The 21349-nt window shown below is 40.1% G+C and overlaps 2 protein-coding genes across 2 annotated transcripts in view; one reads left to right on the forward strand and one right to left on the reverse strand.

Annotated features, from left to right (window-relative positions):
- LOC143405204 (volume-regulated anion channel subunit LRRC8B-like) overlaps positions 1 to 17473 on the forward strand; it is a 176894-nt gene extending 159421 nt beyond the window's left edge. Inside the window, exon 9 of the mRNA XM_076863583.1 lies at positions 16946 to 17473. The gene's annotated coding sequence lies outside the window, so the exon portion shown is untranslated. The remainder of the gene's footprint in view (positions 1 to 16945) is intronic.
- Positions 9 to 19601, reverse strand: LOC143404414 (rho GTPase-activating protein 29-like). Its single transcript, XM_076862564.2, has 10 exons — positions 19523 to 19601; positions 12440 to 12579; positions 11510 to 11698; positions 11101 to 11238; positions 7823 to 8055; positions 4817 to 5132; positions 4582 to 4690; positions 1434 to 2280; positions 320 to 444; positions 9 to 190 (listed from the first exon to the last, which is right to left on the reverse strand). Exons 1-10 carry the CDS (start codon positions 19599 to 19601, stop codon positions 9 to 11), a joined length of 2358 nt encoding a protein of 785 aa, XP_076718679.2.
- Between the last annotated feature and the right edge of the window lie 1748 nt (positions 19602 to 21349).

Raw genomic sequence — 21349 nt, forward strand, 5'->3', positions numbered from 1 at the left:
CTGATACTTTAGAGAGTAGGCATAGCTTTCCAAGTCATTTCCAATTCATCAAGGCACTCCTTGCATCTTTTGTCTTCCTCAGCAAACTTCTCAACATCATTAACCATCTTTTCAATTTCTTCAGGTGTCAGGCAATTTTGGTCATTGGTAATTGTAATCTTATTTTTGTTCTCTTTACCTTTGTCTTCAGCTGTCGCCCCCAAAAATAACATTCACATCTATCTCAAAAGTGACTTCAATCTGGGGGACCCCACAGGAGGAATTCCAGTTAGATCAAATGTACCCAGAAGGTGGTTGTCTTTTTTCAGGGGTCCTTTACCTTCATAGACCTTGATTGCAACAGTAGGTTGATTATCAGAAGCTGTAGAAAAGATCTGAGACTTCTTGGTGGGTACCACAGTGTTCTGAGCTGATTCTTGACTGTATCGAGGATCAGATGTTCTTCTTCAGGGGTGAAGGCCACATAATAAGGCCTGATGCACTTTCCCTGATCATTGGAGATGATCTCCACTGGCCATTCTTGAACGCCCTGAAGCAGGAGTAAGTGGTCCCCAGGTCGATGACGACCATGGTACCCATGTCCTTTTCTTGTCATCCTGCTCAGCCATGCTGCGCAGAGCAGCAGCAGAACCACAGCCACCAGAGAGAGCTTTATCTTGCCCTAGCTGTTGGCCACTTGCTCTCGTCAGCAGACAGCCAGAAGTCGCAGGCAATCCAGCAATAGGCTGAAGCTGACAGCAGTGAGGTTACAGGTCTCTTAAACTCAAGATGCCTCAACTCTGTTCGTCTGTGTTGTCTCTGCCAATGTCTCAAACTTTTTAGTATTGAAGTGCATTTTCTTTCTACAATTGTATTAATTACCATATGTAAAAATTGACAAGTAGAATTCTAGTAAACACAGATTCACAAGCTTTTAGGCCACTATGTAAATATTTAAAAAGTTAAGTGAACAACACAAGTGGTCAAAGATGCACTAGAACATTATGTGGGAAAAAAATATATTCATACCCAATCAAGATTTTTCAGGCACTTGCATTCAGAAGCATTTTATGAGTCAGCACCAGGTTTGCTCCAAAATAAAGCTCATTTTTCCCTACTGCCCCTCTTTGTTGAGAACAATATTATACATTAAAGATGCATTTACATGAATCATTTTATAGAGAAAATTATTTTAAATTTTAAATTATAATACTTATTTTATGCAAAACTTCAAAAACACAGAATTTAAAGACAATACCAGTGAGGCACTATCATTCTATATGACTAAAACACTATCATTCTATATGACTAGCAAACACAATACAAGGCCAAAAGGCAAAATATAAACTTTGAAAATCCTATACAAAAGTGGTTCTGTTACAACATTCTTTCATAAAATAAACACAATAATAAAATGAAACAAGAAAAAGAAAAACTGAATTTTGACAACCTACACAAACTGTGGCATTTCAAATTCAAGGTCTTGTACCTCTTCCATTTGTTTTAGCCTGAGTCCCTGGCACATTGGATTCATGTCAGGCAGGCCAACCTCCTCACAGTTCTCTTTAGGCTCAGCAGCTGGTTTCAAAGCATAAGCTGATGTGCTGTCTGCCTCTGGAACAGATGTCTCCACATGACTCAGGGGAGTAAGAGCTGTGCTAGGAGGCACTGCTGCTGAAGGTGAAGCTGGTCTCTCCTCAGTCCCCCTGACTTTGCTGGTCAGGATAGGTGGTTTGTAAAATGTTGTCCCGAGATGGGGCTGCAGTATTCTGGGTGCTCTTGCAGGAGCAAGACGGTGAGAATGAGAAGACAGTCTCACTGGTGCCTCTCTTGCTGAACTGGCTGGCGTGTTGGGCTGTGTGGCACCATTGGAATGGTCACCACTATCATTGATGCTCATTGTCACTTTTTCCTGGAGTACACTTGGAACAATCACTGCACTCATGCCAATTAAGTTCTTTAGTTCACATTGTTGTTCCTGAGTTTTTTCTGAAATCTGCTGATCAAAACCATTAATTTGGGAGCCAACAGTAGTAGAGGTATCTTTTATATTAAGTCCTTCAAAGGTAAGATTCTGGCAAAACTTGTCTGAATTGACATTTCCCACATTTCTCCTGTTTTTCTCATTAGGAGAGCTTGCAAGATGGAATCTATCTACAGGCAAACAGCAACATCTGATCTTGGTGCTTGGCATAGGCCTCTGTATATCATTTGTTGTCACATCAGATTTCAGACTAAGTGGTTTCATGGTTTTACATATATTGTCCATCTTTTGTGATGATGATTCAAGTTCTTTGTGATCTGAAAAAGAAGAGATTTTTTTTTAACTTCATGAAGCTTGGTTAATAAGGAAGTGTGGTTATTATGAATGGGCATTCTCTCAAACAACAGAGACTTACATATTTTTCCAACACTATTTTCTCAGTCATCTATGCAGAGGAATTAAAAATCCATACAATATTAAAGGCACATTTTTAATTAAAGCATTACTTTTTAAAATTTATCTTAATAGTATAAATAGTCACAAAGCACATAAAATAAAAAAAAACACTTCCTGTAGTTACTTGTTTTAATATACTACCCATGAATGAATATTTTCTGTGTTAAGACTTTCCTGATTTCAACAGGCAGACAATGGTAACTCTAGAACAGTAACACTATTCTGTACACCAACAAACTCCATGTCCTGAATCCCAAGGACTTTGCCTGTCACTTAATCTGCTCTCCAGCTACATTCTGTCCATACTGAGGGCAACACACCAGAGAGAACTTGGATGCTCTCCCAGCTGATCCACTAATACATGGCAACATCCTCTGCACAAAGGAAGGTTGAAGAGCTGTCAGAATTGCCATTGTGCTACTGGTTCTGGAGACTCCAAACTTACCTTCTTCTCTTTCTCCTCTAGTCTGGTCCCAAGGTCCCTGTTTTCTCACCTACAACCCTAGCATCTCCCACTCTGTCTTTGCTGCATGTGCCTTAGAAGCTCCTGTTACTAGAAAGGTGCAGCCCTCTGGCCATGATCCTCTTCTCCCTGCTGAGAAACATCAGACAATTGTGTGCCTTGCCACTGGTCTGATGGCTTTCCAACAGCCCTGTTCATAGCCCACAGTCCTCATCCCTGCCACCTGGTCCTTCTCCCACATCCTTGGGCAGTGGTTTGAAGACAGGTGCACAGCAGCATCACTTGATGATGATCGCAGGTCATCATCTCATCTGACCTCCTTCCTCACCTGAGGCTGCTGGCCTCTCTTCCCTGGTTCTCAGGCAGTGCTCCTGTGATTTGCTGTCCTGGGCCCTTCTCCACATTGATAGAAGGGAGCTGAGCCATTGTGGTTGGATGGCAACCACCAAAACAAATTTACAGTCCTGCAGAACTTCTAGCACCACTTCTAGCTGCCTGGGTGCTGTCTCAGCTCCTGCTCCAGTTCTGCCCTGGGCAAGCCTAATGCACTAGCCCTACCTGCCTTCTTCTGTCAAGACAAACTCCTATGTGGAGATATGTTGGCATGTGTTGTTAATGATCTTCTAAATAAAAGGTTCAGAATTACCTGGTATGTAATGAAAATTTCAAATATTTTAAAATTATTTATTGTTATTACTATACCTATCTGGAAATCCAATTTCATTGGACAGCAAAACAAGGTTACATTTAGGAATGAGACAGGATGAGGTTCAAATCCTGAATCAACAATAATTTAAGGACATGACCCTTGGCATTATTTCCCTTCCTGAGACTGTTAACTATGGCTTAAATGAGGCCAAGGTTCATAGCACAGAAGTGCTGATAAGATCAAATCAGATAAATGGAATCAGTGAGTCCAGTGTTTTTCTTTGCAGAGAGGAAATGGACTCTTTGTTTTCAGACTTTCTCAGGCTACACTTATTGATATTTCATTAATTTTATATATCAAATTTAACATTTATGACTATATATTGAAAAATTCAGATTAAGCTCTACTAGAGCAGTAAGGAATGGAAGGTTTTCAACCCCCTTACCAGAAATGATACACTGAAATAAAATGATTAAAAACAGTGAACAAAAAGACTGGAGCCAAGAAAATGGAAGACATGTGTGCTTAATGTGCTAAAGTTAGGCCACAGGTAAAGGGACATCAAAAAACTTTAGGAGTCTATTTTTTTTTTTTTTTTGAGTTTCAGGAGTCCAGCTTTTTTCTGTTTTGACTTTAATTGATGACAAAGAAGTGAAGGTGAAAACAAATCTCAGAGAGAGAACAAAAATAATTTATGAATTTCAAGATATCTTTTTACAAGAGAGAAACAAAGCATGATATTCATTTAAATGACATTCACTAAACTTTCTCAATGGCTAGAAAAGTTAACTAATAAAACCTTGAAGTTGGAACTTACCTCAACTTAATACCCCTTGTTTTTTTTAAAGGATGAGTATTGTAGATGGACACAATATTTTTATCTTTATTTATTTGTTTTATATGGTACTGAGGATCCAACTCATGGCCACACACATGCCGAGGCAAGCGTTTTACCACTGAGCTACAAGCCCAGCCCTCACCTTGGTTTTTAATCACGACTTCTTGGCAAGGTTTGAAATATGCAAGGATATATGTTACATGACCACTCACCAATGAGACATGCATCCCATTTTTCCAATGCATTTTGCTTGCGTTCTGATTCCTCAAATGATGTAGCCAATTCATAATTTTTAATTTCAATATCTGCAGTGTGAATATCCTATTGAAACAAGAAAAGTTTTAAACTAAAAGCAAAACACATCTCAAAACAAACAGTTCAAAGACTATTAACTTGTTAACATAAACATCACAAATTTAATGCAATTCTGTAATGGTCAAAACTCACTTGCTTCATAGAAAAATATTGTGACTTTGTGGAATGTTCTGTTGATATTACGGGTTTGCAAGGAGGGCTTTTATCCACCCGAGGTGCAACAACGTCAGTACTAGATGAAACACTTTGTGGCTCTAGGGATCCATCAAAGATCATCTCTGCATTGGTAATGAGGAATTCTACCAACAGGGCCTGATTGGTATATGCAACAAGAGAGGAGGAGATGGTACCAGGAGTGGTTGAAGGCCTGGGCCTCATGACACAGGGTCCAAATACCACCCCCAAGTTTTTTGAGTTCATCAGGTTTTCTTCCGAATGGTCTGCAACCCTGAAAAGAAGAACACATAAAGTGTATGAGATTTGCCTAATAGATGTCTTTAATGTTATTTTACTATGACTTGAGAAGGTTGGAGAAAACTCGGGCTATAGAAGACTACAAAACGTTTGTCAAGGGTCAAGTTTGGTGGGTCCAGGGAAAGAATCCTTTGTTTCATTATGATACTTACCACACACCAAACTGAGTTTCAGAGTACTATATTAGGATAAAATGCATGTAAGTAGAAGGAACTACTGAACTCAGTAGCAGAAGGAAGAAAAACACCTCTAAAAATTGCTCCATCATTGTATGTGGGATATACTCCCCGTTCCAGTATAAGAACTGGAAACTGAAACAGCACTGTCAATTTCTCTCTCACTGCCCAGTTAGTTTTCTTTTTTAAAAAAATAATTTTTACCTAGAGATGGACACAATACCTTTATTTTATTTATTTATTTTTATGCAGTGCTGAGTATCAAACCCAGTGTCTCACATGTGCTAGGCAAGTGTTCTATCACTAGCCACACTCCCAGCTGCCCACAGCTAGTTTTCTAGCCTGGATGGTTCTCTCTCCTGAACACCTCTCTGTTCTATTGCCACTATCAATGTTCTGGTTTTACTTCAAACACTCTCAGGTTGATATTTCTATGACTATCCAAAGAAATCTGTCTCTGCCTGGTTTAGCTATCAGGATGATACTAGATTCATCTATGGGTAAAGTAGCTTTGCTATTTGTCTTTCAGAGGATTCACCACTGATGTATAGAAATGCATTTGATTTATGGGTATTAATTTTATATCCTGCTACTTTGCCAAATTCATTTATTATTTTAGAAGTTTTCTGGTGGAGTTTTTTGGATCCTCCAAGTATAAAATATGTCGTTGGCAAAAATGGTAATTTAAGTTCTTCTTTTCCTATTTGTATTCCCTTGAATTTCTTTCACCTAATTGCTCTGGCTAGAGTGGCAAGGATTATGTTGAACAATTTTTAGATGGAATGCTTCCAATTTTTGTTCATTTAGAATGATGTTAGCCTTAGGTTTAAAATAGAGAGCTTTTACTATGTTGAGGTATATTCCTACTACCCCTAGTTTTTCTAATAGTTTGAACATGAAAAGGTACTGTATTTTGTCAAATGCTTTCTCTGCATCAATTGATATAATCATAGGTTTCTTCTCTTTAGGTTTATTGATGTGATGAATTACATTTATTGATTTCTGTATGTTGAACCAACCTTTCATCCCTGGAATACACAACTTGATCATGGTGCATTGTTTTTTTTTTTTCATATGTTTTTGTATGTGATTTGCCAGAATTTTATTAAGAATTTTTGCATCTATGTTCATCGTGTAGATATGGGTCTGAAATTTTCTTTCCTTGATGTGTCTCTGGCTGGTTTGGGTATCAGGATGATACTAGCTTCACAGAATGAGTTTGGAAGGGTTTCCTCCTTTTCTATTTCATGGAATAATTTGAAGCCCTTCAAGATATGAATAGTTAAAAAAAACTGTGGTATATATACACAATGGACTATTACTCAGCATTACAAGGGAATAAAATAATGGCATTTATAGGTAAATGGATGGAGTTGGTGAATATCATGAAGTAAGCCAATCCCCCAAAATCAAAGGCCAAAATTCTCTCTGATAAATAAATGTTGATACATAATTGGGTTCCTGGGGATGGAGGAACATTGATTGGGCTCAGGAGAGGGAAGGAAGAGGAGGGGTATGGGGTAGGAAAGATGGTGGAATGAGACAAACATCATTACCCTAAGTACATGTATGACGGCACATGTGGTATGACTCTACATCATGTACAGAGAAATGAAAATTTGTGCTCCATTTGTGTACAATGGATTGAAAAGCATTCTGCTGTCATGTATAACTGATTTGAACTAATAAATTTTTTTAAATTTTTATTTTATTTATTTATTTGTATGTGGGACTGAGGTTCCAACCCAGGGCCTTGCACAATCTCTACTGCTGAGCCACAATTCCAGCCACAAAAAATAAATTTAAAAAGAAATTTAAAAAGGAGATCTTAATTACTGTCAGAAAGGTCTAGCAGGCAAATCTGAATATGTGAAATTCCTGATTCCAAGGTCTTTAGTGGGCATAGAAACACCTTGGTCAACTAATCTGCCAGGTAGGTAAGATTTTTTATCAAGTCTCTAGGAAGGCTAGCACAGTTCCTGCTACTGCTTGCTATATTGTAGCCTAATGAAATCAAATTTTCTAAATGCAAAATGCTTTCTTGTGTCTCCATGTCATTTCTCTCTGCCTCATATGCTCTTCTGCACATTCAATACCAAATCACCACTCAGTTCTTAAAATCAGACACAAGGCCTTTTGCCTCTTCTGCTCTATTCCTACCCACAAAACTTCCTCTGCATGCCTACAAGCTACTAGAAAAAGAATGATGGTGAACTGTGGTTATATACAGACCTGTACCCCAAGAGGATAAACCCACAAATAGCAGAAACCCTATATTTCCACCCTAGTTTCCCCAGCCAGAGCCTGGCACACAGGAAGCATCTGAGGGAACCATGTTTGCTGCATGAACATGTATTCAATGTCTCCCTCTCCCAAAACATAATAAAAACATCCTAAAAATCATTTTGAAAATCATAACAATGTAAATGTACTGAATACTATTGCCCTGTTGAATTAAAAATGGCTAAGATGGTATAAAAATTCTTACCTCTTAAGATGGATGATAAGGTAATGTAGAGTGTTAAAATTGAACGGTGGCAATTTTCTTACAAGGTCCTTGGTTTTGAGAAAAATTTGGTTGATATCTGTACACATATTTGGAGATGTATTGTCTTCAGAGTTGTCCCTTTTGGTGTCCTGTTCTTGGTTAATTTGTTGGATGACATTTGCAAGCTGCATAAATTCCTGGTACCATTGGAATAAAACCAATGGCTCTGGTAGCTAAAGAAACAAAATTATATTAAAAATACCTTTGGGCTGAGGTTGTGGCTCAGAGGTAGAGTGTTTGCCTAGCACATGCAGGGGCCTGGGTTTGATCCTCAGCACTACATAAAATAAAGGTATTGCATCCCGCTACAACCAAAAAATAAATATTTTGAAAAAATCTTCTGCCTGTTTTCTTTGTTAAAGTCAACTATAAGTGAGAATTACTCAAATAATTTAGCATGTCCCCTTTAGATTAACAAAATTTTCTAAAGTCAATCTGTATTTATTGATATCATTTTCAGTATTGGGGATTGAACCTAGGACCTCAAGCATGCTATGCAAGCACTCTAGTACTGAGCTTCATCCCTGCCCATTAAATATAATATATATGTTTGGTAGAGAAGTGACTTAGAAAGCAAATCAAAATCTTGACTATAAATTATATTTATGTTAATAACAAATTAATGGATAATGAGTGAAATTCTAAACTTTAAATGAAGTTTAAGCTTTAAGCTTCATTATGGGATTTTAAAACTCTTCTATTCACATCTGCCCCCCAAATATATAATCTTCAGCTGTTTTACTGGAACAAACATAGAATAGTGAACAGAATCTATAAAATGAATCAGAAACCCATGGATTTTATGAGTAAGGGGTAAAAATATCAAAGTGCTAAAGGGCACAGATTTTACTTAGGCAAGAATGAAGATCAGCACAAGATAATATGACCTACAAAAACAGACTGTCAACATCTCATGAAACTTTCAAACAGGCTGATTTGCCATGAATAGGTCAAAAGAAGTTCTTACAACAAATATCCACTGCCAAAATGAATTTTAATGTTTCTACTGACCTACAATAAAAAATTCAGTGAATCGTTGGCTACCTGATGTCCTATAGTATCTGTGGGAAGTTAAGGTGTTGCCCTGTGATCAGTTTCTATCTTCAACCACTCTGGGATCTGAAGCAAGTCACATCACCTCTTGGAGCTTTAGGTCAATGAGTCAGATAAAGGCTACTCTCTAACACTATTGCAAGAATTGAGCACACTTTGCCAAATGAAAGTCTTAGACATATAAAATTCCTCAACAGAATGCAAGTTTATTGTATTGGACCCAATTCATCTCCTTTCCCTGACTAACTAAACAAGGTTAAGGATGACACATTATGAGACTTCCAGTCATTCAAAGGTATCAACCTCCATTTCTCAGTTGAGGAATCTGTAGAATGTGATTAAAGGGTTATCAATGCTTTCCTGGGCTAACATTGTAGACCCAGCAATTTATACTTAATTTCTTTCCCTCCTGCAATTCCACTAAAATACAGTAGGCTCATAAGGACTAGGAAAATAGAGAAAACAAAAAGCAACAATTCACAAGTAGAAGAGCAGATGAATAAGTCCTGATGCAGCATTTCCAAGAGAACTGACTCTTTGTCACTCAACATGATTTTCAGAATCCTAAAGGGATGTGGACAATCACTACCAGGTCCTCTGATCTTGGCTTAGGTTGCAGGTGGGCCAGCGGAGAAAGCTTAGCTCTCTATAGAATCCTGTCTCCACTCCATGTACTAGGGCAATCTCCTTTCTAAAACTGGAAAATTTTTCTCTGGGCAATGGGATACAGAGGCTCTCTGAATCGAGGCAATGCCAAACATAAGGACCACAGAGGTAACTGTTTTCAAACGGGGATATGTTGGCTATATGCACACTGAAAGCACAGATCCTACAGTCTTAGTAACCCTGGCTTCCACAGTATTGGTACTGCATCTCTAGGCAAGGAAAAAACCCTTTCCTGGGGGACTGGGGTTGTGCCTCATGGTAGGGCACTCATCTGGCATGTGTGAGGCACTAGGTTGGATCCTCAGCACCACATAAAAATAAATAAATTAATTAAAAGTATTGTGTTCATCTACAATTAGAAAAAATGCCTTCCCAGGAGGATCACACCAGTGCCAGAACAGGGAACTAGAGACATGTAGTTAGGCATATACCAAACAGTCCACCTAGACCACTTTATAGTAAAGTTCAAAGTTTTTAAAAAGCCTTGATGTGTTCAAGTGCTTCCAAAGTGATTTCAAGTCCAAACTCATGTAACTAGCCACCATGAAAGACAAAAATCAAAATGGATGGAAAAAGAACAAAATGAAGTTCTAAAATGATGCTGTCAATATGCTGGCAACTAGTCAGATATGGTGAAAGAGTACTGGAAATGCAACTGATCTAAATTGAGATGTGTTCTAAATGAAAAATAGATACCAGATTTCAAAGAAAAAGAGCTGCAATACAAATACATAAATAAACAAAATACCTCATAATTTGAAAAACTAGATATTCAAAATGTTAAATGAAATGTTAAAAATCACTTTTTTATTTTTAATTTTTATGTTGCTATAGAAAATTTAATGTTATATATGAGGGTCAGATTGTATTTCTACAGAGGTTAGAGGCCAAATAGAGAAAAGAACCCTTAATGAGAAAAATCTATGAACATCCACAATAAAAGAGCATCATATAATCATTTAAAAAATGTGATCAAAAGAATAGAAAATCAGACTTCTTGAATATTAAAACATGATCTCACAAATGGAGTAATTTACTTATTCAAGAAGAAAAAGACAAGGAAATGTCTTAGAAAGTTTTTGAAGAAAAAAAGAACAATAAAGAAAAGGTAAGGGAACTGGAGAACAAGTATGCTTGCCAAGCAAGTGCAAGACCCTGAATTTTTAATCCCCACGAGTACAAATAACAAATTTATAAATATTTATATGTGTGTTTGTGTATGGTACACACACACATCTCCAAAGAAGAGCTTCAAGTACAAGGGTGGGAGAATGGCAATAAAAATCAAGAAAAGTTCCAAGAACTAAAGTGCTCACAACTGACGGAGCTCATGGAGTGGCCAGAATACTGGATGGAAATATATCCACATCAAAGTACATCATTATAAAATCTTAGAATAATGAGGGGGGTGATGACATAGTCTATACCAATGAAAAATATTCAATATAAAATATTTTTGCTCTTTGCATTTGATGGTAGGTTTAGAATAAAACTTTAACCTTTTGTAGGTAAAATTTTAACACTTCACATATATCGTGTGAAGAAAATTCGGACAGATCTACTAAATGCCTTCCACTTTCCAGAGCTCGACACAGGATTGCGATTTTTGCCTTGTTGCCACTGACTCTATAGATGCCCTTGAAGAGAAAAGAAAAACAGAATGCAATATTTCACTTTAGTACAAAGGGCTAAATGCAGACATCTAGACAGAGTTGATGTATCTACTTCAATTTTTATTAGTATTTAAAAAATACAAGTTGAAGTCAAATAAATTAACATTTTCCAAATAAATGTGAATAAATTTAGTTATTACAAATGGAGAGTGCTGATTTTCTTAAAATCTCTTTTTCATTAAATCAAATCACAAAGGCATTTATGTTTTTAGAGTTTTAAGAGTAAACAACATACTTGTAAACTCAAGGCAGTCCTTTCGATTTCTGAAGTACACATTTTGATTATGAAAGGAATGCCATCTGGCTCCTTTTTGGCAACACAGGACAATTCTGCTCCAAATAGGTGTATTTTCCCCCGAAGTTTACGATGTCCGCAAACGATGGTTAAGTTTGCCATGCATTTTTTATGGCAGATAAGAAGACACTATAAGAAAATGATATTTGAAAACTGATTGACTCACCTTAAAATTATTCACAACTAAGCAAAATACAGGCCGACTAATAACGACAAAAATAAGTGAAAAAATACTATTTGTGGTTTGTGAATTACATTTAACAGGAAAACAAATAAGAAAACTACAAAAATAAACTGTGGGACTTTATTAAACATGTACTGGCAAGCTAGGTGTGATGGCATGTGCCCATGATTCCAGCTACTTGAGGGGTTGAAACAGGAATTTCACAAGTTAAAGGCCAGACCAATCTTGCAAGAGCCCATTTCAAAGCACAATTTTAAGAAAGAGTGTATGGGCTGGGGATGTGGCTCAAGCGGTAATGCGCTCCCCTGGTGTGCGCAGGGTGCTGGGTTGGATCCTCAGCACTACATAAAAATAAAATTTAAAAAAAGATATTGTGTCCACCGAAAACTGAAAAATAAATATTAAAAATCTCTCTCTCTCTCTCTCTCCTCTCTCTCTCTCTCTCTCTCTCTCTCTGTGTGTGTGTGTGTGTGTGTGTGTGTCTCTCTTCCTCTCTCTTTCTCTTTTCTCTCTCTAAAAATATGGCATGTGCAAGACCCTAAATTTAGTTCCCAGGAGTACAAACAACAAATTTATATATATTTAAATGTGTGTTTGTGTGTGGACACACACATCTCTAAATAAGTAAAATCATAACAAAAAAGTATATAGCAAAAGAAAAAATTGTGATTCCAAAAAGATCTTACCTCTTGGCATTTAAGACCTTGAAATATGACAATGTGTTCACAGTATCTACATCTTGCTGGATATCTCCATTTTTTGAACTTATGGGTGGCAGCTGCTTTTGCCATTAATGATTGCTGAAATCTTCCAAGGGAGCTGGGTCCTTACAACAGAAATGTTAGTATGTAAGAAGGGTAAAATGACAAAAACATATACCACATGATATTGTACATGGAATAATTTTTAGACTTTGAGATTACTTATATATTACAAAAAGCTATTATTTTGAATTTCTAACATAAAAAAGCATCTCATTTATTGATCTCTTATAAAACACACATTTTTTTTTCTTTTTTTATTTACTTATGACAGTGGAATGTATTACAATTCATATTACACATGTAGAGCACAATAGTTCACATCTCTGGTCATATACAAAGTATATTCATACCAATTCATGTCTTCATACATGTATTTGGCATAATGATGACCTTCTCATTCCACCATCATTTCTAACCCCATGTTCTCTCCCTTCCCCTCGCATCCCTCTGTTTCAGAGTCCTCCCTTGTTCCCCCTCCCTACCCCACTATGAGTCAGCCTCCTTATATCAGAGAGAACATTTGGCATTTGTTTCTTTGGGCTTGCTTAGATTCACAGAGCATTATCTTCTCCCACACCATGCATTTATCTGAAAATGCCATGATTTTATTCTCTTTTATTGCTGAGTACATAGGATTTTGGAAGAACCCTGCATGTTTTTATACAGAAATTAACAAGTTGATTCTAAAGTTTATATGAAAATGTTAAAGATATTGGAGAGCCAAAGAAATTTTAGAGAATCTAGACTGCTTGACTTTACAACTCACTGTAGAGCTACAGGATTCAAGCCAGTGTGCTTTTGGCCTAGGAAGAGACATGCAAATCAACAGAATAAAATAGAATCCAAAGTAGACTCTCTTGTATTTAGTGAAGCTATTTCTTTTTTTAAAATTCATTTAATTTTTTTAAATACATGACAACACTGGATTGCATTTCAATTCTTATTACACATACAGAGCACAATTTCTTTTATCTCTGGATATAAAGTATGTTCACTTCAGTTTATGCCAGTATATATGTTCTATTTTTTGCATTACAATTCTTAATACACATATATGCCACAATTTTTCATATCTCTGTTTGTATATAAGGTATGTTGACACCCATTTCAAATCTTCATATATGTACTTTGTAAAATGATGTCCAACACATTCCACCATCCTTGCTAATCCCCTTCCTCCTCTCTTTCCCTCCCACCCCTCCCTAGAATTAATCTCATCCTCCCATGCTGTTCCTCCCAACTCAACTATAAGTCACCCCACTTATAGCAGAGAAAATATTTGGCATTGTTTTTTAGGAATTGGCTGACTTCATTTAGCATTATCTTCTCCAACACCATCCATTTACCTGCAAATGCCATGATTTTGTTCTTTTATCATGCTGAGTAGTATTACATTGTGTATAAATGCCACATTTTTTTGTCCATTCATCCACTGAAGGACATCTAGGTTGGCTCCACAGTTTAGCTCCCATCTTCTCTTCCGAACCCCATCTACTGTAATTCATTTCTCTCCCTGATACAAGATTTTTGGTTGGAACCCATTATCTTTCCAGTTTGAAATATGTTGTTCCAGGATCTTCTAGTTCTCAGGGAATATGTTGAAAAATCTGCTGTTAACCTAATTGGTTTACTTCTATGTGTAATCTGATTCACTTCTCTTGTGGCTCTTAAAATTCTCTCCTATTTCTGTATATTGAGAATTTTCATTATAATGTGTCTTGGTATGGGTCTGTTGTGATTTTGCACATTCAGTGTCCTGCAGGCTTCTTGGATTTGGATTTCCATTTCATCCTTCATGTCTGGAAGTATTTCTGATATTATTTCATTGAATAGCTTGCACATTCCTTTGGTTTTGAACTCTGTGCCTTCCTCTATCCCAATGACTCTTAAATTTGGACTTTTTATGCTATGCCATATTTCTTGGGTTTTCTGCTCATGGTTTCTTATCATTTTTGCTGTGCTGTCTACATTCTTTTCAAGATAATATACTTTGTCTTCGTGATGTCCTATCTTCTAAGTTGTATTTCTGCTGGTGATGCTCTCATTTGTGTTTTAAATTTGGTTCATATTTCTTTCATTTCAAGTAATTATATATATATATATATATATATATATATATATATATATATATATATATATATATATATATATCTCCTCAGTCCTCAATCTCCCTGTAGAGGTCATCTTTTGTTTCTTGGATTTGTTTATGTAGCTCATTGTCAAAGTGATCTTTCACTATCTGTATTTGTTGTCTAATGTCTTTTTTGAGATTCCAAAACATCTGAATAATGTAAATCCTGAAATCTTTTTCTGTCACTTTTTCTGCTGTTTCTAATTATTCTTCTAATGATGCATTGTCTTCAATTGTTTGTGGTATTTTCTTCCCTTGTCTTTTCATGTTGCTGGTATTTCGTTCCTGCTCTGTGGGACTGGTGTGTTATTCTTTTTACCCTATAGATTTGTAGTGCTCTTGTATATTCCAAGATCCCTTCTTTGTGGGGAGAGACAATGTTGACATTCCCAAAATAAACAGTACATCACCTATGTGTAAATTACTGCTATTAAGACATTCATAGTTAGTCTCAATGTCTAGTTATTCTAGATTCAATTATAATTTAAAATATAATCAGTAGTTTCATAGAAGATGTACACTTTCTTCTGGTGGTGGACAGAGAACTAGAGGTCAGGTATCTGACTTTATGTTAAGGGCAAAAGATGTGAGGGCAATGGATTAATAAAACTTAGAAATTTGGAGGAGAACTCTAATCAAGAGAGTTAGTAGCAGGGGAATAGACAGGAGGTAATTTAGGGGAGACAAGTATGTGGGAGGACAGTAGAATGCATAAAAACAAACATGTATATGTGTTTAGAAAATTACAAGAAGTAAAAATAGTAAAAATTAGGAGGTTGAAAGAGAAAGAGAGGGAGGAAGAAAAATAAAAAGGAAGTAAAAAAGAGAAAAGAGAGAGAGAGAAGTAAAAAAAAAGAGGGGTGGCTTATGCAATTCCTTTATATTATATTATTCTGGTGACTCAGTTCTATTTCATGCAAAGTTCTTGGTTATATGTTGGGGTTGTGGGGACCAGAGGAGGAGGGGTAGAGGAGAAAGAAAGAGGATAATATGGAAGAGAAGAAAACAAAAAACAAAACAAACAAACAACAAAATACTCTCAGAGTTCCCTTTTCTTCTCTTTTAGTAGGTAGAGTTGTCTATTCCAAGCTTGGTTCTCTGCCCTCAGTGTGGTGTAGGTAACCAGTGTGAGAAGACTAAAGCTCTCCCTCTCTTGTCTGGGCTTCCCTAATCTTGGTCTCTCTGAGTTGCTCCTAGGTTTTAGCCCCCTCCCCTCTCTTGCTTATCAGGTCTCATCTGGGGGACCTCACACCCTCCAACTTAGGATTGCACCAAGTGGGCAGTGTCCCGGTGGCACTGCACTCCTGTTCAACTGAGAGCTGATTTTGTGCTGATAGTTTCTATACCGAGTTATTACAGCTGGGGGAGTGGATTTGGAACCCAGGTACCTGTTCAGTCACAGATCCAGCTGGTAACCACACCCACCAAAGATGGTGAGAAAGGTCAAGTCAGTCCTTTTCCCAGTCGGGGTGTCTGGTGAGGTGGGGGGAGCTGGGATGTCCTTGTGCTGTGCCTAGAGCGTGGTCTGGGGACCTGCGTGGGAGCAGAGCATCCCCTGGAGTTCTGCCACTCCACCGAGGTGCTTAGTTGGTGTCTCTGCTCCCCCACTTGAGAGTCGCGCCTGTGCTCAAACTGTGGGCTTTGGGACTGAAGCCTGGAGTCTCACCTGAACACAGAGGCTCTGAGTTCTGCTTGGTGTTCGCAGCTCTGGTGGATTCTGTGAAAATCCGCTGGATGGGGTCCTGTCACATGAACTGAGATGTTGTGTTCCCTCAAGGCAAGACCCCGAGCAGGAGAAGCCACCTGATAGCTTTCTCTGATTCAGGCACAGAGCAGCCTGAAGCAGGATCTCCTCTACTCTGCCACCTTGGATCCCAGTCAACCGATTTCTGTCAGAGATGCCAAAGTAATTCCGTGGTCTTTCAATAAATGGTGCTGAAATAACAGATATCCATAATGCAAGGGATGAACATCAAACCTTATTTCAGTCAACTCTAAAATGAACAGAAACCACACACCTAAACATACAACCTAACACTATCCGTCTTTGAATTCAGGGTTATGAAGGGCAGCTGTCTATTTTTGTAAATAAAGGATGTTTTGGGAACACAGCCATGTTGATGTATTGTGTATAATTGCTTTTAAGGATTATTAAATATAATGGTAGTAGAGATAAATAACTGTTCAGGTGTTGATAATTTTTGAAACTGAGGTTGTATTCACAGAGTATACTGTTTGGCCTACTTTGATGCCTGCTTGAAATTTCCCATTATGAAAACTTGTTTTTGTTTTTTTAGTCTACCTTCAGATCTACTCTGGGCTATCTCAAGATCATCCCCATAAGCTCCATCACTCTCCTTCCCATTTCTCTCCAGCAAGGCTCAACCAATCCTAAAGTCCCCTGAATGTCCTGTGGAAGCCAGCCATTCATTCTAACATGCTAAGCACAAATGTGACATCATGGTGGTACTCAATGAATATTAGAAAATATATATTATAAGTAAAATTATGGAAGGTTCTGTCTGCATACACCCTGAAGTTGAAACTGAACTTGCCCTTCCCTAACACTTCTATAAACATGTTAAATAGCTCCGACCTCTTCCTTTCAAAGGAAGACTGTGGGGCTAGAGTGTAGTTCAGTGGTAGAGTGCTTGCCTAGTGTGCCTGAAGCCCTGGTTCAATATGTAACACCACAACAAATAAAATAAAAAGGAAGACTGTGACATTTGAAAACTTTCTCAGCAATACACCCTGAAACTTTCTTCAAGAAAAATAAAACTCTTATCAAGGGAGGCATTATTGCCGAAAATCTGCTCTATGAACAAGGTGGCTCAATTCCTTATCATGTAATCATAAAGACAATTAATAAAATATGCTCCCAACCTTTATCAATCCCCTGTATTCTTTACACACATGAATTATTTTTGTGTGTGCGTCTCATCACCATGATGAAAATGAATGGGAAATTTAAAAGAAACAGCAAACCAACTACTCTTCAAATCTTCAAAGCAGAGCTATTGTCTGTGACTTGTTGTCTCAGATCAAGTGGTTCTGGCTTGATTTGAGAACCTGCACATACTGGCAACCTACAGAGCTCTCTTTCAGATTTCTCAGTGTCTCTGAGCAAATGGCTGCACTGTCAAAGCAGTGAGATCCTGGTAGACATTAGAGATGACCAGCAATTCTGTGCAGGAAGACCCCCCCCCCTTCTGTGCTTATTAAAATTACCCTTTACTTTCAAGCTCACACAAAAATACCACTTCATTCCCTCCATTGAAAATAATCATTTTTTGGCTCTAGTTTTTGGTTATTGTATTCTGCCACTCATTAAATGGAAAGGTTCTACAGGGAGTCTGTCTAGCATAAAGTGAGATTCTGATTAATTTTCAGAATCTGAATAAATTAAAATACATAGGAATCAAAATCCTTCCAGAATCCCTTCTGGGAATCATCTTTGTTCAATGGTAGTACTAACTCCCTGGGACAAAGAGCAGTTGTAAATGCCCACATTCCTAGGTCAAGGGCTTTTACAGGTGGGAGGTGAAGGGGATGATAATTGAGAGGTTGTTCTATTTTGGGGAGGTGGAGTGGTCTGGTGTTACCCTACATTCACTGAATATAGTGATTCTTCAACTCAGCCAAACTTCAATATCCTGCCAACTTGGGGGCTGAAACTTTTCTACCGGGGCCCATTGGGCTTTCTTCAAATTCAGTCTGCATGAGACCAGATCTATAGGTATTGTCAACCTAATGAGGCTTAAGTGTCACTATTCCTCACTTTCACAAGTCTTACAATAGGTTAGCATTTCTATGTAGGCATTTCTGGCAAACTGATTAAAGAACTCACTGCAGGGAAAAGGATCTAAATTTCAAAGACACACATGTATATATGTATAATGTGCTGTGATTTATTTACTCATCCTAAATACTCACCTCCACATCTAATTTTGAATTCTTTTCCATGAAGAGGGAGACCCCTACACCCAAACTCAATAAGGAGGTGAAGTGAACCCAAAGAGGAAAAGAACAAAACTGATTTAGAACAAAAAGCTGCCTGCTGTTTAGAAATAGCCTTGGAATATTCACAAAACACCTAACACTCCTCCCTTTCCCCAAAAGATCCAAAGAACTCAGTGGATGTCAAAGATCCAAAGGACTCAGTGTGGAACCCTCTCCTTGGTCTGTAAGACAGGGACAGTAGTGAAAAAGTCAAATAAACCAGCACCTGTCTGACTCAAAGAAAAGGACAGTCCTGGTCCACTGGTTTCCTCAGAAGGGGGGCCACCTCTGGAACACCAGATTTTTATCACCGACAGGGTCTTGGGGAATCCTGGACACATACTCACAGGGACATACCCTCCTTGTAGCAGTTGGGATCTCCCAGCTTATCAATTCCAATTTAGACCCTAACTTTCTGTGCTGAGGTCATGGTTGAAAAAAGGTGAATGGAAACAGAAGGGACAGTAATAAGGGAAGGACAGAAAAGAGATAGGATAGAGATACAGTCAGAAAGAAAGGCAAAGACGGAGTCCCTGCAACTTTAGGCCCCCTTCCCTGCTCAAAGTAGTCATCAACAAAGGCCTAGATGAGGTGAAGTGTGTAAAGAAAAAGTAAAAAGGGAACAGCACTTGTTAGTTTCTTTACCAAGGTACTCATCAGAATGAAATTTCAGGAAATGTACCCACACTTACAAAAAGATCCCAGTGGGAAAGACGATTGTGAAGACCCGAAAAGCAAGAAGGAAAAGTCAAGTTAACCCGTGAGTATCGCTGTGGTCCTCAGCTGCCTCAGCGTCGTTATCCTGCTCCAACTGCTAACTGATCACCAAGGACCACAGTGTTCCGGTTCCCATAGTGCCCACTCCTGACGTCTACCTCTCGTGGGCGCCCATCTCAATGTTCCATCCTCGCGGAAGACCCCGCCCGCCTGAAGCTGCCTCCCCTCCAGGACCATCGCGAGCCACTGTGGCCGCTCTGACCCTGAAAGGCAATTGGTCAGCAGCCATCTCTGCAGTCCCCAGCCCAGTGCAGCGCCAGAGCGACCAACTCCATCCCACACTCATCCCCGTGCTTCCTCCAGAGTCCAGGACTCAGACTCCCGTGAAATGCATGGCAAGAGAGGGCCAGAGCTCGCTGCCTCCATCCCCCACGCATTGCCCTTGGTTGCCCTATCAAGCCACCTCCAGGACCACCCTGGCCACAGAAGCCCCTCCCCGCCTGCACTGCCAAGTCCCCCAGAGACCAGGCACTGTGCAGCGCTCATGGGGGTGAAACCAGGGCCAGCAGCAGATGAGGGCGGTTGTGGATCACAGGCTGTCAGCTGTGAAGCACTCTGATTCAGGCCCCGCCCCACCCGCAGCAGCCACACCTCCCGGACCACTGAGGGACGCTGTGGCTGCTCTGACCCTGGATGGCTATTGGTCAGGAGCCATCTCTGCAGTCCCCAGCCCAGTGCAGCGCCAGAGCGACCACCTCCATCCCACACTCATCCCCGTGCTTCCTCGAGTGTCCAGGACTCAGACTCCCGCCAAATGCATGGCAAGAGAGGGCCAGAGCTCGCTGCCTCCATCCCCCACGCATTGCCCTTGGTTGCCCTATCAAGCCACCTCCAGGACCACCCTGGCCACAGAAGCCCCTCCCCGCCATGCACTGCCAAGTCCCACAGAGACCAGGCACTGTGCAGCGCTCATGGGGGTGAAACCAGGGCCAGCAGCAGATGAGGGCGGTTGTGGATCACAGGCTGTCAGCTGTGAAGCACTCTGATTCAGGCCCCGCCCCGCCCGCAGCTGACACACCTCCCGGAACAGGGCGCTAAGCTGTGGCTGCTCTGACCCTGGATGGCAATTGGTCAGCAGCCATCTCTGCAGTCCCCAGCCCACTGCAGCGCCAGAGCAACCACCTCCATCCCACACAGCGGTTGTGGATCACAGGCTGTCAGCTGTGAAGCACTCTGATTCAGGCCCCGCCCCACCCGCAGCTGCCACACCTCCCGGACCACTGAGGGACGCTGTGGCTGCTCTGACCCTGGATGGCTATTGGTCAAGAGCCATCTCTGCAGTCCCCAGCCCAGTGCAGCGCCAGAGCGACCACCTCCATCCCACACAGCGGTTGTGGATCACAGGCTGTCAGCTGTGAAGCACTCTGATTCAGGCCCCGCCCCGCCCACAGCTTCCACACCTCCCGGACCACCGCACGACGCCAGAGCGACCACATCCATCCCACACTCATCCCCATGCTTCCTCCAGTGTCCAGGACTCAGACTCGCGCCATATGCTTGGCAAGAGAGGGCCAGAGCTCGCTGCCTCCATCCCCACGCGTTGCCCTTGGTTGCCCTATCAAGCCACCTCCAAGACAACCCTGGCCACAGAAGCCCCTCCCCGCCATGCACTGCCAAGTCCCCCAGAGACCAGGCACTGTGCAGCGCTCATGGGAGTGGAACCAGGGCCAGCAGCAGATGAGGGCGGTTGTGGATCACAGGCTGTCAGCTGTGAAGCACTCTGATTCAGGCCCCGCCCCGCCGGCAGCTGTCACACCTCTTGGACCACTGTGGGATGCTGTGGCTGCTCTGACCCTGGATGGCAATTGGTCAGCAGCCATCTCTGCAGTCCCCTGCCCAGTGAAGCGCCAGAGCGACCACCTCCATCCCACATGGCGGTTGTGGATCACAGGCTGTCAGCTGTGAAGCACTCTGATTCAGGCCCC

This window comes from Callospermophilus lateralis, chromosome 7, assembly GCF_048772815.1.
Source record: "Callospermophilus lateralis isolate mCalLat2 chromosome 7, mCalLat2.hap1, whole genome shotgun sequence".
Classification (NCBI taxonomy): Eukaryota; Metazoa; Chordata; class Mammalia; order Rodentia; family Sciuridae; genus Callospermophilus; species Callospermophilus lateralis.

Coding starts and splice junctions, on each gene's coding strand:
- LOC143404414 (XM_076862564.2), bottom strand. CDS start 19,601: ATGGTCCTGGAGGGGAGGCAGCTTCAGGCGGGCGGGGTCTTCCGCGAG. Junction 4,691..4,816: donor AATATTTTTCTATGAAGCAA/GTGAGTTTTGAC, acceptor TTGTTTCAATAG/GATATTCACACTGCAGATAT. Junction 445..1,433: donor TTTGAAATGCCACAGTTTGT/GTAGGTTGTCAA, acceptor TCACCCCTGAAG/AAGAACATCTGATCCTCGAT.